The sequence below is a fragment of the Spinacia oleracea genome, chromosome 5 (assembly GCF_020520425.1).
Source record: "Spinacia oleracea cultivar Varoflay chromosome 5, BTI_SOV_V1, whole genome shotgun sequence".
Classification (NCBI taxonomy): Eukaryota; Viridiplantae; Streptophyta; class Magnoliopsida; order Caryophyllales; family Amaranthaceae; genus Spinacia; species Spinacia oleracea.
Window position 1 is genome coordinate 48,821,478 of NC_079491.1, and position 17,876 is coordinate 48,839,353.

A 17,876-nucleotide genomic window follows, 5' to 3' on the forward strand; every position below is an offset into this window, starting at 1 on the left:
ATATATTATTTTATTTCATATTTCTATTTAGGACATATAATTTTAATTTAGTTTTTAAGATAGTCAAACTTAGAACATATGTATAATATATTAGAACACACCTAAGAAGGTTTAGAACATTAGACAAATCAATTACTATGATTATTTATAACTTAGAATACAAGTATTTATCATTGTAATATTAGTTTAAAAATGTAGAACATAATAGAAACATGAGTATAAAGAATATTAAAAACATAGAACATAAGCATGCATAATTCGAACACACACTTGAATGTTTAGAACATTTGACAAACCTAAGTATTATGAATATTTAAAACTTAGAACTCTAGTATTTATAATTGGATTTTTACTTAAAAAATTTAGAACATTATAAAACATGAGCATAAAGAATATTGAAACCTTAGAACATAAGCATACATAATTAGAACACACACTGAAATGTTTAGAACATTTGACAAACTTAAGTATTATGAAATTTATATCTTAGAATACAAGTATATATCATTGTATTATTACTTTAAAAATTTAGAACATTAAAGAAACATGAGTATAAAGAAATTTTGAAATTTAGAACATAATTATTCCTCATTAGAACATTTATTAGAATATAACCCTTTATTAACAAGTTGCAAACATTTCTACTATTTTTTGTTTTTTCATATTTTCTATAGTTTTCTTATGTATGTTCAAATTTATTCTTTTCATGTTATAAATTTCATTTGAATAAGTTCTAAGTATGACCCAACATGTTCTAAATGAATGGTCTTACCATCATTTCAGATTTTGCATTTGAAGAAGTTCCTCCCATATTTGTTGCTTCTGTTTTTTTTGGGATTTCGGCTTTGGGCACCGCATTTTCCTGGACAGTTGGCTCATCTCCTATGCGATTCAGCACTATACCTTATCCAAATCCTCTTGCTTTTTCAATGGCAATTCTGTTTGTCATTCTTTCTCTATTCCACACTGTTAAAAGTGGGATTTCTCTTGGTACTTGTTGGCCTCCTCTTTGTAACCGATCAAAGTACAACACCTGTTCATATTATGACAATATTTATTGTATATTCAATATATTAAGGAAGTATTATGATATGCATGTTTTATATAGTATTTTTACCCCCGTCCCTTAGTACTTTTATGTGTCAAACGTGCTCTTAGGAGCCGTTTCTAGTACTAATGTGTGTTATTGAGTGTGCCTTGAGTTTCAGGTTTGATTATGAGAAATTGGTCTTTTTAGACCCGTTTCATGTTGATCTAGGCCACTATATGAGCCCGAGGAAGTTCGGGACCTTCATCGTCGACTTTCGGGAGCCTTGGATGCTTATGGTTGAGCATCGGGAGTTAGACTCAGTGATATGGGAGAGCTATACTGAAGATTGCAAATCGCCCTGGAAGCTGAGGGCGAAATGCAACCATCGGGCGGAATTGAAGCAATTTGGATTCATCAACGCGCGACCGATCGGGCGCAGCTCGCCCGATCCGGATCGGGCGGTCATCCTGGAGCCTATGTGGAGAGTTCACAAACCGCCCGATCGGGCGGATTTTGGCCCGATCGGGCCGACTATCGAGTGGATCGCCCGATCGGGCGAAGCGACGCCCGATCGGGCGACGCCAACCTCCTGCACTTATGCGCGAGTTTTCTTTCCGGTTTTTGGCTTGTATTTTGGGAAAACTATAAATACTAGCCCCTTATATTTTTAGAGACACCTTTTTATTTTTAGTTTTGAACCTTAGTTTATTTCCTTAGCTTATTATTCTTTCAAATTTGTTCCAATACTTAGTTTTATTTTCAATAAAAAATTCAAGCTTTCATTATTCATTGTTCTTCAATTAGGTATTTCTTCTTGTTCTAATTTAATTTATTTCTTTAATCATGTTTTCTATTATATTAATTGCTTTGTTATTTATTATCATGAGTGAGTAGTTTAATTTCTAGGGTTTAGGGGATCCATGAATGCATGATTGGGATTATATGTGGACATGATATTTGATTGATTGATTAATTTCTATAGCTTATTATTATTGCTCGTCAATTCTGTTCGGCCGGACTATTTGGATTTGAGTTTGATTAACCTTAGATTATGCGCCGAGAGGTATAAATCTGATGTTTTTGGTCTGTGGCTATTAGATAGGAATTATTTCTAGTACGTAGCGAGAGCCGCTAGTTGTTCTATCCTAAGGAATTCATAAGATTCGAGAGATGCATGTTTTCCTAGTTATGATTGTTAGTTGATTGTTATTGTCCGTTGTCCAATCCCGGTCTGCATTTATGGTGAACCGCTGCCCTAGATTCCTTTAATATTGTTATTTTCCGATTTGATTACTTGTTTTAGTTTAATACACAAACCATTCCAACTCTCGTTACCAGTAGTCTAGATTAGTAGTTTAATAGTAGAAAGAACGCCTGTTTCCCTGTGGATACGATCCCTGCTTCCCTTGCTATATTTTTAGTTGGTGAACGTTAGGTTTATCTTTGATAGGAGTGCGATTTAGCCTGTCAAATTTTGGCGCCGTTGCCGGGGAAACGGTTTTATTTTCTGTTATTAATTGTTTTTCTAGATTATTGTTTGTTACTTCTCAAGGGACTCCCGTTCCTTAAGACCGGATCTCACGACTGTTTTCTAGTTTTTGCTTGTTTATGCCCAGGACTGTCCATACCAGCGATCTGACTTCGTTCGATCCTGAACCTGAACGGACCTTTCGTAGACGGCGTTGATTCGTTGAACAGTTGAGAGACTATTCTGACTCTGAATCCGACTATCTGATTAGCAATCTTTCCATACAGATTCAGAGATGGGTGACCAAGCACCACCACCGCCACCCCCACTTTTGCCAAGGCTTACAGACTACTCTAAACCAAGTCTGCCTATGCTTCCCAAGGCAATCATGCCTTCCATTGCGGTCGAGAATTTCAAGATCAAACCCAAGCTGATAAACATGATCGAGAGACACCAATTCGGTGGGGAAAAGGGTGAAGATCCTAATCTCCATATTCAGTCTTTCATTCAGTATTGTGCCACCATTAAGCAGAAGAATTTAACACCAGAGCAGACTATGGAGATACTCTTTCCATTTTCATTGAGTGGGAAGGCAAAGCTATGGATTAATAGTCTCAACCGCGCAGCTATGAAAATCACCGATTGGAATTCTTTGGCCCTTGCGTTCTATGTTAAATATTTCCCACCTGAGAAGACAGCTCGTCTAAGGGGACAGATATTAGGTATCTCTCAACAAGCAGATGAGAGTTTGTTCGAAGTTTGGGAAAGATTCAAGGACTTGCAAAGAGAGTGCCCACACCATGGTCTGGAGGACTGGTTCCTGGTTCAGCAGTTCTATAATAGTCTGGGTAATGAGTCTAGATGTCTTTTGGATTCAGCTGCCAGTGGGAGATTTATGCAACTGGAGGTGCCCAGAGCTTTAGAGGTGATTGAGGAGATAGCCATCCATAGTGCCCAATATGGGAATCCTAGAGGTTTTGTCGATCATGGTGTTAAGCATGAGATGAACTCTATTGAACAGCTTACTGCTCAGCTAACTGCCCTACATCACAAGCTGGATAACATGCAAAATGCATCTTCCCAAGTCACCAAACAAGCTAGTGTCGCCGCAATGAGTGCTCAGTTGGCCAATGTCTGTAATAGTTGTGGGATGCAAGGTCACTATGCACCGGAATGTAGGAGCTCTATTGAACAATGCAATGCATTCCAGGCCTACAAGCAGAACAATCCATACTCCAACTCATACAATGAGGGGTATAAAAACAACCCCCTATTATCATATAGGAGTACTAATGTTCAGAACCCCCACCAGATTCAACACCCCCCACCACCACAACAACCTTACCAACCACCACCACAGCAGCCCTACCAACCGCGAAGTAACTACAACCCGCAGCCTAGTGGACCACCCGGCTTTCCTCCACAGCCTCAACCCACACAGCCTAACCCCATGCTTGTTGAGATGCGGAATATGATGTTAGAATTGCAAAAGTCTATGAGCGAAAAGGATGCCAAAATCGATGCCCTCACTGCTCATAACAAGATCATGGATAAACAGTTGGCACAAATGGCTACTACTCTTGCATAGAGACCCAAGGGTCAACTCCCTTCACAGCCTGTGACCAGAGAGTCTGTAAATGCTGTCACTTTGCGGAGTGGATATGAGTATGATGGGCCGCCTATGACTATAGAGGAAGAGGTTGAAGTATCGGTCAGTGGTGTTGTGCCAAGAGAAAGTGAGAAGGTGGTCAAGGAGAAGGAAGCTGACACAAGGGTTGAGAAGAAAGTTGAGATACAAGTTCCACCTATCAAACTTCCCTTCCCTCATCGTCAGCTAAAGAACAAGCTAGACAAGCAATTTGGTAAGTTCTTAGAAGTGGTAAAGAATCTGCAGGTAACGGTCCCTTTCACTGAATTAATTACTCAAGTACCTGCATATGCTAAATACATGAAAGACATCTTGACTAGGAAGAGAGCATTTAGTGAGGTGGAGACTGTTGCATTTACTGAAGAGTGCAGTGCCTTACTACAAAATAAGTCTCCACCCAAGTTGAAGGACCCCGGGAGTTTCTCTATCCCGTGTAATATTGGCAACCTTTTTATTGACAAATCCTTATGTGATTTAGGTGCCAGTGTTAGTGTCATGCCCCTGTCTGTATGTACTAAGTTGAACATGGGTGATTTAAAAGTTACCAACATAACTCTGCAAATGGCTGATAGATCTGTAAAATACCCCCTAGGTGTTTTAGAAGATGTGCCTGTTAGGGTAGGTAAATTTTTTATTCCTGTTGATTTTGTTGTGTTGGACATGGAAGAGGACAGGCAGATTCCTATTATTTTAGGTCGACCTTTCCTACACACTGTGGGGGCAATCATAGATGTCAAGAATGGCAAGCTGACCTTAAATGAGGGGGATGATAAGGTTACTTTCAATTTAACCCATGTTGCTAAGAGCCCTATGGTAGAGGAGTCATGTTTTGGAGTCAATGTTTCTAATGGTTATTTTAATACTGAATTGACTCATACTAACTCTAATAACTCCTCGGAAAAAGCACATGTTTCAAATTGTTTTGCAGGTGGAGGTGATCGGAGTATGAACTCTTCGGCATGGGTTCGAAAGAAGGCACGGGTTGATGATGCCGCGACCCAAAAGGCCGAAAGTTCTGTAAACGGTGGACACCGTATTCATGATCGGGGTCGTGGTCTGTCACTTCCCGCACCACATAGCTCATCCAAGGCAATCGATGTGACACCAGATGGCACCATCTTTGGTGCCCCCATTCGATGAGTTGTCGTGGCTCTCATCCCTTTCCTGTCGATTTTCTGCGCATAAACGGAGATTGTGTAATGGGGACATTGCATCAATCTAATAGGGGATGAGTATTTCATTATCCATTTATTGCTTTAGTAGTATAAGTTTGATTTTTGATTCTATTTATTTTTTTGTGTTTAGTTAGTATTTCCCATAACTACGTGTGTTTAAGTATTGTTTTTGGTGTTAGTGAGGCGAGAAGAGGGCATTACACTGTTTGGATGTTTAATAATGTGCAGGCCTAAAGATCCAAGTTCAAGAAAGTGAAATTACGTACAAGGCCAAGCACGCTACAAACCGCCCGATCCGAATCGGGCGAGGTGTGCCCGATCGCAGCTTATTTTTGCCCGATCGGGCGGACTGGCGAGTGGAATGCCTGAGTCGGGCGATTGTCTGCCCGATCGGGCGCAGAAGGCGAGTGGTATGCCCGATCGGGCGAAATTATTTTGCCCGATCGGGCGGTTGATGAAAAGTTCGTGGAAAAGTCAAGGAAGGATTTTGGGCAGAAAAAGTCAAGAAAACAAGCATTCGCAAATCGCCCGATCCGGATCGGGCAAGGTGCGCCCGATCGGGCGCGCACGTATGAGTAGAAAAGGATCGCAAACCGCCCGATCGGGCGAGACGCAATTTCAGCGTCAAAACACGGGATACCCCTTTTCTTTCTTCACTTCCTCTTCATCTTCAACCTAACTTTCTCTCACTTCCTCCATTAAACCCCAACCTCCAAAAACTTCCAACCACCATATCTCCCTCAAATCTCCACCAAATTCACCAATCTTTTCACAAAAATCATCCTCACACCATCCTCTACAACCTACACCTAACCGATTTGAGTTTTCTCCAATCCCTACAAAATCCCCAAATTCACCCAAAAAGCTCAAAAACCTCAAAAAAAATCAGATTTTCATCAATGGCAAACCGACCACAAAGGAGATGCACAAGGGTACCAAGAAATCAGCATTAAGCTTCGACGAGCCGAGCGCGGGAACCGACACCGCCACCTCCGCCGCCGCAATTCGAGCCCGACACGGATTTTCCGGATGTCATTTTTGTTACGGAGGAGCAACGAGCACGATTCATCCACCTCAAATTGAGGGAGGTAATCCCTACTCGCTTTATATGCCAAAAATCTTTACATGAAATGGGTATTGAGCGTGATGTCAATCGTGTCTTTGTTGGTGTTGGTATGAGTAACATGTATAGTATGCTCCGTCTCACATTTAGACGGTTAACTCTGGAATTTTTGAGTAGTTTCAATGTGCGTAGAGATGGTTATCGAACCGTGTCGTCGGTTCAATTTCGTGTGATGAACCGAACTTACACCATGAGTTTAGCTGATTTTGGTAGGATTTTTGGATTGTCTACCACCTATAGTAGGAAACCTAAGGAAACCCATAATAACTGCACCATGTGGGGAAAGCTTACGGGTAATGCTAATCCCGGGAGTATGCAACATTTGCATGCTTCCAAGGTACAACACCCGGTACCCATTGTCTTTTACAGGTTTCTAGGATTTACGATCTTTGGTAGGGATGAGACCCAACATATTAGGAGTATGGAGCTAGAGATTCTAGGTGGCTACGTTTTAGAAGGGGAGGATGGCTACAAAATGAACCTTGCACATCATATGGCCTCTCAATTCTATTCCATAGCCACTTCCACACATACTACCAAAATTACCATTGGTGGGTTGATCACCCACATAGCCATGGCCACGGCCAATTTCACTAAGGCTAACCAGACTCCAGTTCTGGGTAGCAACTTACTTGACTTGGCTTACTTTGCTGGACTCCGTCGGCTACAGGGGGGGCATGGGTTGTTTAGGCCGGGAGCCATGTATTGGATGTTTGAGGGAAACAGGCTTTTCACCTTGCCTGACCCTCAGGGCCGCACTAGTTTCAGACCCGGTCAGGCTCATTACTTATATGTTGGATTTGGAGAAGAGCCTCAGCCTGACCCCCAACCTCAGCCAGACCCACAGCCAGAGCCCCATCAGTACCAGCCAGAGCCTCGCACCTACTTTAGGAGGGGGCGTCGAGACGCGGGGAGGCCCCAGGGTGGCCCGGTAGTAGATGAGGAGCAGGGGTCCATTCATGAGCGGTTGAGCAGACTTGAGCTCGGTTTCCAGGAGTTCGCAGCTGATCACCAGAGGACCATATTCCCATTCTATGATCAGTATGCCAGGCAGGGCTACATTGCCCCAGATTACGAGCACCCTACCTGGTATACCTATCCCGCGGAGGGATATGGAGCTCCGGGTTCTATGGGCACCTTCACACCTACCCAGTACGGAGGGTGGGGAGCGGGTCCTAGCGGACATGGTGGCAGAGATGATGGTGATGATGATGATGATGGCGGCCATGGCCGTCAATGATGGAGATGAGATCGAGTTGGTTCGATACCCTTGAGCCAATGAGGACATTGTCTGATTTGGTTTGGGGGGGTTTCACATTACTTGTACATTGTAGGTATGTTTTTCTTTTCTTTTCGCATTTCTTTATTTTGGTGTGTTTCTTTGGTGTGTTTATTGCTTTGTAGAGTAGTTTATTGCTTTGAAAAAAAAAATACAAAAAATACGTTCCGATGAATACAATATCATGCTTCCCTGTGGCCCTTGAGCGGAAATTGTTTTTATTCTTGGTATATGATGATGGGCAATGTAGATGTGTCAGCCATGATTTGATATTCGATTGCTTTGATGCCTAAACATGAGTCAACTCCGACTAACTACTTGTGGACTTGGTGCTTGACTAGTTGACCTGGTTAGGATGTGTGATAGCTTCCTGGTGTGTCATTGATTTTGAGTATTGGTTTGCAACTATTAGTAGTGTTTTATGACTCATATACATGCACATTGTGGAGGACGAAGGCATTTTTCTATTTAGGTAGCCTTCAGATGAAATTAGATACATTTGTTCCCTCTTTTTCTACCCATGTTGTGCTTGTGCCCTTTATTCGGTGACTAACCACATTACAAGCCCGTAAATTCCCCATTGGTTACTAGTCCCAAGCCTAGCTTGGGGGAGCTAATAGTAGTGAGGTGAGGGAGTTGTAGTGTGGTACATTTTGAGCATATTGAGTATTGAAAAGGGAAGTTCTTCTTATCATGATTGTTGTTGAAAAAATGAGCTGAAAAATGAATGAGATGAGGAGAATAAAAAAAATGTGAAGGTTCCAAAAGAAAAAAAAAGGAGATTGAGCAAGAAAAAAAAAAAGAGGTAAAAAAAATCGTTATTCTCAAAATAGTTCAAGCTTTTGTCACTCCGGTATTACGATTTCTTATCTTCATGAGTGATTGGTTATAATTGTGAAATTAAGGCAAGAAAGTATAGTGTGGTTTGTTTATTGTTTTGTCATGTGTTGAGTGGGAGATTATGGTCATTATGTTGATTGATCACGGTTGTTTTTAGGATTTATGCTCCCCAAAGCCAAGGCTTTAAAGCTCACATTATACCCAAATTTACCGCACCCTTACCTAAGCTTAACATTACAAGCTTTGAAGACCTTCCGACCTTTGTGCATAGAGTTGTATTAATGTGAAAGTAGTTGTTTATCAATGCAAGTTATGACATGACACATTCCGAGTCGACTACTAGGTTGAGTGTATGTTTTTCTAGACACACGAGTGTTGTGAGTTTGGGAGGGCATTGCACTTATATGTTGGGAGGGGAGCGAACGGGTACACTTTTTATCCGCCACATAAATGAGTGACGAGTGTGTGAGCACTAGTCTCGAATTCCATTGTACATTTGTGGTTCGCTTTGCGTGACGATTGTTAAGGTGGATTGGCGATTGAATGAATTTGATTGGTTGACATTAATGCATGCTTGTTGGATTTTCCCTCGAATTATGTTTTTCATTTTGAATTATGTCGGGGGTGAAGTTGGTTTTGTGTTCATCGATGATTTCCTTGCTTAGGGACAAGCAAGGATCTAGCTTGGGGAGGTTTGATATGCATGTTTTATATAGTATTTTTACCCCCCGTCCCTTAGTACTTTTATGTGTCAAACGTGCTCTTAGGAGCCGTTTCTAGTACTAATGTGTGTTATTGAGTGTGCCTTGAGTTTCAGGTTTGATTATGAGAAATTGGTCTTTTTAGACCCGTTTCATGTTGATCTAGGCCACTATATGAGCCCGAGGAAGTTCGGGACCTTCATCGTCGACTTTCGGGAGCCTTGGATGCTTATGGTTGAGCCCCGGGAGTTAGACTCGGTGATATGGGCGAGCTATACTGAAGATTGCAAATCGCCCGGGAAGCTGAGGGCGAAATGCAACCATCGGGCGGAATTGAAGCAATTTGGATTCATCAACGCGCGCCCGATCGGGCGCAGCTCGCCCGATCCGGATCGGGCGGTCATCCTGGAGCCTATGTGGAGAGTTCAAAAACCGCCCGATCGGGCGGATTTTGGCCCGATCGGGCCGACTATCGAGTGGATCGCCCGATCGGGCGAAGCGACGCCCGATCGGGCGACGCCAACCTCCTGCACTTATGCGCGAGTTTTCTTTCCGGTTTTTTGCTTGTATTTTGGGCAAACTATAAATACTAGCCCCTTATATTTTTAGAGACACCTTTTTATTTTTAGTTTTGAACCTTAGTTTATTTCCTTAGCTTATTATTCTCTCAAATTTGTTCCAATACTTAGTTTTATTTTCAATCAAAAATTCAAGCTTTCATTATTCATTGTTCTTCAATTAGGTATTGCTTCTTGTTCTAATTTAATTTATTGCTTTAATCATATTTTCTATTATATTAATTGCTTTGTTATTTATTATCATGAGTGAGTAGTTTAATTTCTAGGGTTTAGGGGATCCATGAATGCATGATTGGGATTATATGTGGATATGATATTTGATTGATTGATTAATTTCTATAGCTTATTATTATTGCTCGTCAATTCTGTTCGGCCGGACTATTTTGATTTGAGTTTGATTAACCTTAGATTATGCGCCGAGAGGTATAAATCTGATGTTTTTGGTCTGTGGCTATTAGATAGGAATTATTTCTAGTACGTAGCGAGAGCCCGCTAGTTGTTCTATCCTAAGGAATTCATAAGATTCGAGAGATGCATGTTTTCCTAGTTATGATTGTTAGTTGATTGTTATTGTCCGTTGTCCAATCCCGGTCTGCATTTATGGTGAACCGCTGCCCTAGATTCCTTTAATATTGTTATTTTCCGATTTGATTACTTGTTTTAGTTTAATACACAAACCATTCCAACTCTCGTTACCAGTAGTCTACATTAGTAGTTTAATAGTAGAAAGAACGCCTGTTTCCCTGTGGATACGATCCCTGCTTCCCTTGCTATATTTTTAGTTGGTGAACGTTAGGTTTATCTTTGATAGGAGTGCGATTTAGCCTGTCATATTAAAAGAACATTAAAAAAAGAAAACATAAATATTTACCAAGAGGAATGGTAGAGGTCCCGTATAGAAAGAAGTTTCAGCTTTCCATTCACATACAGATTTCTTCCAATGTCTGTACACAAACGTGCTCCAATCCAGATTAGCAATCGTGTTTGTGTTCATACAGCTGTACATGAATCTGATGTATACTTGTGGGTTGTTGGTTGATCTCATACAGGAGTTCACTGCAGCAATGACGAAGTTCCAAATGAACTCATTGGATACTGGTTCAAGCATCAGGTCCTTTATTCTAGCAATTAGTGGCAAGTTTGTTGGGCTTCCCTTCCTTAGCTTGAAAATTTTTCTCCATGTTGCTAAGAACTCTACGTAATTATCATCAATGTCTTCATTTTCTGGCTCCACAATCTCTTCCCCTCCCAATGGTACACCATAGACCTGATGAACGTCTTCAGGTGTGACAAAATTTTCACCACTTCCGGGCAGAACGATTGACTGTCGGTCTACATTCGAGCTTGTCACTATGTAATCTGCCAATGCTGAATTGTGATTTTCCATGCTCAGACTCAGAAATCCCCCAAATCCAATTTTCCTGATAGCTTCCTTGTGCTCGTCAGACATTTTCTTGATAAGTTCTATCAATTGGGTTGGGAGAATTTTCTGATACAACACCACCTTTTTCTTTTGCTTTGGAACAATTGGCTTTGCATCCTCATCGATCTCCGATATCTCCAAATCATCATCATCATCATCATCCTCTTTGATTTTCCTTAATTTTCCTTTACCCTTTTCTTCTTTTGTCACAATCTGTAAAAAAAAACATAGAACATATGTTGTTCAGTAATATAACATATCATTCATATTTTAGAACATGTAAACATATTAGTTATTATAAGAATATAGGATTTTAATTAATGTAATTATGTTCATTTATATATTAGAACATAAGGTCTTACTTTGTTAAAATTATTAATTTTTTTTTATTATGTTCTAATTTTCTTTACACGTGTTTTAATTAATCAGGCATGTGTTCTAAATATTACTAATATGTTCTAAGTCACTGTACACATGTTTTAATTAATATTTTTATGTTCTAATTCGATTAACACATGTTTGAATTACTGTCTCTTGTATTCTAATATTTTTAACATTTTCTAATTTTTATTTTTTTGCCTTTTTCTACCATTTATTATGTTTTCTAGTTTATTATGAAGAATTTTTAATATTGTAAATGTTACCTGTAATTGTTGTCTCTTTCTCTTGTTGAATGGCTTTTCCTCCTCTTCTGTGTCTTCTTCTTCTTCTTCTTCTTCTTCTTCTTTTTCCACCTCATAATTTTCATCATCTTCCTCATTTTCTTCATCTATGTCAGATTCTTCTTTCTTCAGTGTTTTACGGGGTATTCTCCCAACTCTCCTTTTTGTTTCCTTTACAATCTCTCTCTCTTCCTCTTTTTCTTCAACAGCTTTCTCACTTTCTTGCAATCTTAAGCTTTTTCTTGTTGGTGTTCTTGTTCCCAAGGCCCTTGCTGCCTTTTTCTGTACCACTCCTTTTCCTCTCTTTTCAACAGCATTTTCATCATTTTCCTCTTCTTTTTTTGTTGTTGCATTCTTTTCCTTTTTTGTTCTTTTTCTTAGTGGTTGTGTCCTTGCTACTCTGAATTGACTAATCAATATATCATCATCTGTTTCTTCATCGTCTTTTTCCACTGGATCTTCAGCTTGTTTTTCAATGATCCCTGATTGAAATTTTGTCTTTGGTGCAACGCTTTTTCTCTTCATTTTTCTTGGAGGAAATGCAACAATTTCATCATTGTTAATGTTCTCATCTTCTTCATTAACTTCCTGCCTGTTAAACAATAAAAATGCATTATAATTTATATTAGAACATGAGTTGTTAATGTGTTCTAAATTCTTAAATCATAATCAAATAAACTACTCATGTTCTAATTCAGTTGACACATGTTTTAATTAATTATTCCTTTGTTTTAATTATATTTTATATGTTAAAACTAAGTTTAATCAGGTTCTAATTAAATATTCCTAGGTTCTAATATAGTGTACACATGTTCTAATTAATATCTCTGGTGTTGTATTAGAACATTATAATTTATATTAGAACATGAGTTGTTAATGTGTTCTAAATTCTTAAATCATAATGAAATAAACTACTCATGTTCTAATTCAGTTGACACATGTTTTAATTAATTATTCCTGAGTTCAATTAAATTTTATATGTTAAAACTAAGTTTATTCATGTTCTAATTAAATATTCCAATGTTCTAACATAGTGTACACATGTTCTAATTAATATCTTTGGTGTTGTATTTGTTTTTAATATTTTCTAAAGAACTAGAAAATGCAAAATATTATATATAAACTACTCATGTTCTAATTAATAAGTTGATATTGCATACCTTGAAGTTGATTTGAGGTTTGCAGATTCATTCTCATCGTTCTCCTCTTCATCATCTTCTGTGTTTTGATCTTCATCATCGTCAGTGTTCTGATTTTCATCACCTTCTACATTATCATCCTCTTCCCTGGAATTCTTTTTCTCTATTGGGCAACCAGTTGATCTCTTAACATTCTCCCACCTGTTAATTTATGAATAAACCTTATTATTTTATAATTTAAATAATCTACTAAATTATGTTTGTTTAAGTTTAGAACACACCCTGTAGCTGTTCTTGGTATTTCTCGGTCATTGTTGTCATTCTTTTCATCATCACCAACTTCTTCATCATCTGTTTCTTCATTTTCAGTTTCCACGAGGACTTCTTCCTTTTCCTTTTGATCATTATGATTAACTTGTTCATCATCCTTTTTTTCTTTGTTGGATTCATCCCTGAAACATATATTAGATATGTAATTATATTTTTATATCATTAAAATATATATTTAAATTAAAATTATTTTCCAATTTTGTATCTTTGACTTACTTTGAAACAATGTTTTCCAACGAGTTTGCAATTGCCAATTGTATTGCAATTTCTAACTCCTCATCTTCTTTTTCTTCAATAATTGCTTTTGTTCCCGGAGATGATGCTTCTAACTCATTTGAATGAGTTGTAACAGTTGGCAACCTTAACTCATCATCGTCTTTCTTCTCTTTCTTCTTTTCCTCTGATTTGGTTGGCTCTGCCTTGACACATTCTGTATCTTTTTTATTTTTCAGGGGCACCTCTTCCTTTTGATGCTCTTTTGTGTTATCTTCCAACTTCTCAGATTCTTTATTCTCAGTTGGTATTTCCAAAATTTTCGATTCATTCCTAAACAAAAATTATAACATATTGCACACTTTATTAGTACACACATACAACTAAATCAAAACATATATATATATATATATATATATATATATGAAATTATACCGTAGGATAGAATAATTAAAACATAAAGCTATGTTATTAGAACATAATTGTATTATATTAGAACATACATTACAGATAAAAATAACATTGAGTCATGTGACTTAAATTTAAAATCAAACTAAATTAGTTCTGTTTTTCAAGTATTCTGAATGTGTTAATATCTTTACAAAAAATAATTACCTTTGATCATGGGCCAATATAGGTACCGCCTTCACTTCATGAAGATCACCCTTAATTTTGAATGTAACTTTTTTTGGTGGTTGAACCCTAAATGATTATAATTTATTCCAAATATCAGAACATAATTTTTTATTATAATGTATGAACATTTAAACAAGTTCCAAGTAATTAACAATTAGAACATAAGCAACATACCTAGGATTTTTTTTCCTTTTGTGGATTTTTAATCCTCACTATGATCCTTTCTTTTTCTTTCCTGTTTAGTTGTAGTTTTAAACATTTGTTAGTAAATGTTTTAAATTGAGATTTATTTTTTCTTATTGTTAAATTTAATTAGGATTATTACCTCTTGATTGGAATTACTTCAGAAGTGGTTTGAACCTCTTCAGTAGTAAATTTCATGGTATGTTTAATCCTTTCTTTCGGTTGAGGGACTATATTGTATTCAGTTTCAGGAACACTCCTATCACATTGGTAAAACATTTTCAAACATAAGAAAATGCGGTAAGAACATTCAGTATTATATTAAAGAACATATCATGCATTTAATATTGAAGTAAAATTCTGACACTTACTTTTGAATTGAAATTGTTGATTCAGTTGAAGTTGTTTGCAACACGGTCTCTTGTTCACCGTCTATTCTTTCCATATTCTCATTCCTACGGATAAATTGTATTTAATTATATGAAATGACCATACAATAAGTATACTAAATCAAAGTGCAGAAGACATGTTCTAAAGATTTTTGTTATGTTCTAAATATTTGCAAATATATTATAATTTAAATTCTGGAAAATTAACTAATAATGTCACATTCCAAAACAATATTTTTTTAAAATTTCTTTGTTCACAGTTGGACTTCCAAATGTGACTGTTTTTGTTGTTTTGGCAACATCCTCTTCTGTTTTTTCTCTGTTTTCAATTAAATAACTTTTAGAACATGCATGATAATATTTGAAAATTTTACGCATGACTTTAGAACATGCATTATAACATTAAAACATGCTTTAAATAACATTTAGAACATACAATATTTATTTGTCACTCAATATACTTTTAAATTATTACGTTTTTGAAATATTTTCTTCTGTAGGATTTGTATGAAGACTTGAAACAACCGCATTATCAACCTTTTCGTAGTGGATGTCATCCCCCTTTCTGAAAAAATATTAGAATATTTACATAAATCCCACTGTTAGACAATGTTAAAAAACTTTAGAACATGCTCTAACATTTTAGAATATCCATTTTATAAAATTAGATCATATACTAAGTCAATGAAACATGTTTGAATGTTTAGAACATGGTAATATTTTTTAGAACACTTTTGGAGTTTTTTAGAACACTTTTGGAGTTTTTTAGAACATGGTAATTTTTGTACAATATATCTATCTCAAAATATTTAATAATCAGTTTTAATTTTAGAACTTGCCTTAGAACAACATTCTTACATTAGAACTGCTTAAAACATGGATTGAACATTAATGTATGTTTAGAATAGGATGAAAACATTGAAACATGTATTTATATTATTAGAACATGTGTTGCAATGACATTAGAACAGTCTTAAAATGTTTAGAACATGGAATTTTTTTTATAATGTCCTTTTAATCATGATTGATAACTTTAGAACTTTCCTTAAAACAACATTTTGAAATTAGAACATGCTTAGAACATGCTTTGAACATTAATGTACCATTTGAATATTTTCTAAAACATTAATTCATGATTAAAACCTTTAGAACATATTCCAAATTCAAAAGTTTTGTTTTATAAAGCAGATGTTGGCTTAAAACAATGAAACATGTTCGAATAACTTTAGAACATTCTTAACATCTTTAGAACATGGTAATTTTTCGAACATTCTTTATTTACCACCAGATCCATCATTAAAACATTCAATCATGACTTTTAAATTTAGAACTTGCCTTGGAACATCATTTATACATTAGAACATGCTTAGAAGATGTATTGAACATCATAAAAATATTGAAACATGTCTTAATATTATTAGAACATGCGGAAAAAATTAGAACATTCATATTTAATAACAGATCTGGTATAAAAACTTTAAATTATGACAATTAACTGTAGAACTTTATTTTGAACATAAATTTAACATTAGAACATGTTTAGAATAACAATTTTAGTCGATTTTCTTTATTTGAAACTCCAAATAACTTGAAATCCTTACGTATTTGTAGCTTTTTCTTCTGTTGAAGGAGCATTGAGACTAGAATCGATTGCGTTTTCAGCTTCCTCCCTTTGCATGTGCTCGATTTTCCTTAATATTTCAAAATTAAGCAACAAAAATTAAAAAATTAATTGAAATTGACGAAAACATTTAAACTATTTGAATTTTGTTAGAATATCACTAACCTTGTATTTTCGCAGTTGTTCAATGAATCAATCGCATTTTCGTCACCTGACTCCATCGAAATTGCGTACAATTTGCAGCTTTCAAAATTTTTTGCGATTTTGTTGCAATTATTTTGATTAAGCGTGATTGAAGTATAGAATGATGAATTGTCGTTGTTTTTGCAATAATTCTGCTGGAATTCTATTAAATAGAGATAATTTTAGCTGTTTTTCGTCCGTTGTAGGGAGTGAGTGGGAGGTTGAGGAGAGAGAAAATGGTGAGAGAGTGGGAGTTATGGCAACTGATGAGAGAGAATGTTTTTTTTAATATATATTTTTGCTCCGTTTTTTCTTATTTACGATCATGCCATTATGGCAGTGGTTGGGATGATCGTGGCCATTGATTTTATTCTAATCCAATGGTGTAGAAGGTGTTCTTATTATAAGAAGTGTACTTATATAAGGGAGTGTTCTTACCGGATCTCTCCCCAATGTAGATGTTTGGACATTAATATCTCTAACTTTTTATTTGTAAAAATTATAAAAAATTAATATTTCAAAAGCATATATCGAGATGAATCAAACAAAATCCCACACAACAATATTTTTCCTTACCCGTGAAATATCAAATTGAAATTTATGAACATCAATCGGTCTTGCGCGCAACAGGTGTACATTAATATTAACGTACACCAAAGTTTTACACGTGCGAAATTATTAATAGAAGAAAAAAACAACTCAATTGAAGAGAGAGAACAAAACGCAGAACAGAGGAAAGAGAACTAGAAGCCGCAAAACCATAGGAGAGAGAAGCTGCAAAATTCAGGTGAGAAAATTGGGGGAAAAACTTTGAAATCGTGAAAATTCTTTCAATTCTATGAGAAATTTCTACTGTATGCGATCTTTTCTTTGCGAATATCAAACTTTACATCTATTTTTTTTTGTTATCTTCAATCATCTGCAAATGAATAATTTTTTTGTGGTTTATTTGAACTACACAATCAAAGACCTAGATTTGGAAATTTCATAATTTTTTTGGGTATTAGTTACTTAATTGTGTATATTAATCTCGAGATCAGATGTTTTATAAGAAATTGTAAGAATTGTAACATATTCTTTAAAAAAAGTTGTTTTCTATTGAATTAGATTAGTGTTGTTCTGGGAGCTTCATTAGGTCGCAAGTTTTACATCACCGTATACTTTAGTATTTTATAATCAAGCCCTCTAAATTATCCTCTGTTTCTTCCCCACACATTGTCATAATACGACCTGTTGTGACACTCGTAATCCCAAA

The 17,876-nt window shown here is 36.5% G+C and overlaps 1 protein-coding gene and 1 non-coding gene across 2 annotated transcripts; both read right to left on the reverse strand.

Moving 5' to 3' along the window:
* Positions 1 to 904: 904 nt before the first annotated feature.
* LOC110802907 (uncharacterized) lies at positions 905 to 16,659 on the reverse strand. The gene is made up of 11 exons (XM_056829624.1): positions 16,604 to 16,659; positions 16,419 to 16,508; positions 14,800 to 14,883; positions 14,571 to 14,687; positions 14,225 to 14,311; positions 13,613 to 13,942; positions 13,348 to 13,518; positions 13,088 to 13,267; positions 11,910 to 12,519; positions 10,714 to 11,400; positions 905 to 1,033 (listed from the first exon to the last, which is right to left on the reverse strand). The coding sequence occupies exons 1-11, from the start codon at positions 16,657 to 16,659 to the stop codon at positions 905 to 907; spliced, it is 2,541 nt and encodes an 846-aa protein (XP_056685602.1).
* LOC130462179 (small nucleolar RNA R71) lies at positions 3,199 to 3,305 on the reverse strand. The gene has a single exon (XR_008922310.1). It is a non-coding gene; the product is annotated as a small nucleolar RNA R71 (small nucleolar RNA).
* Positions 16,660 to 17,876: the final 1,217 nt, after the last annotated feature.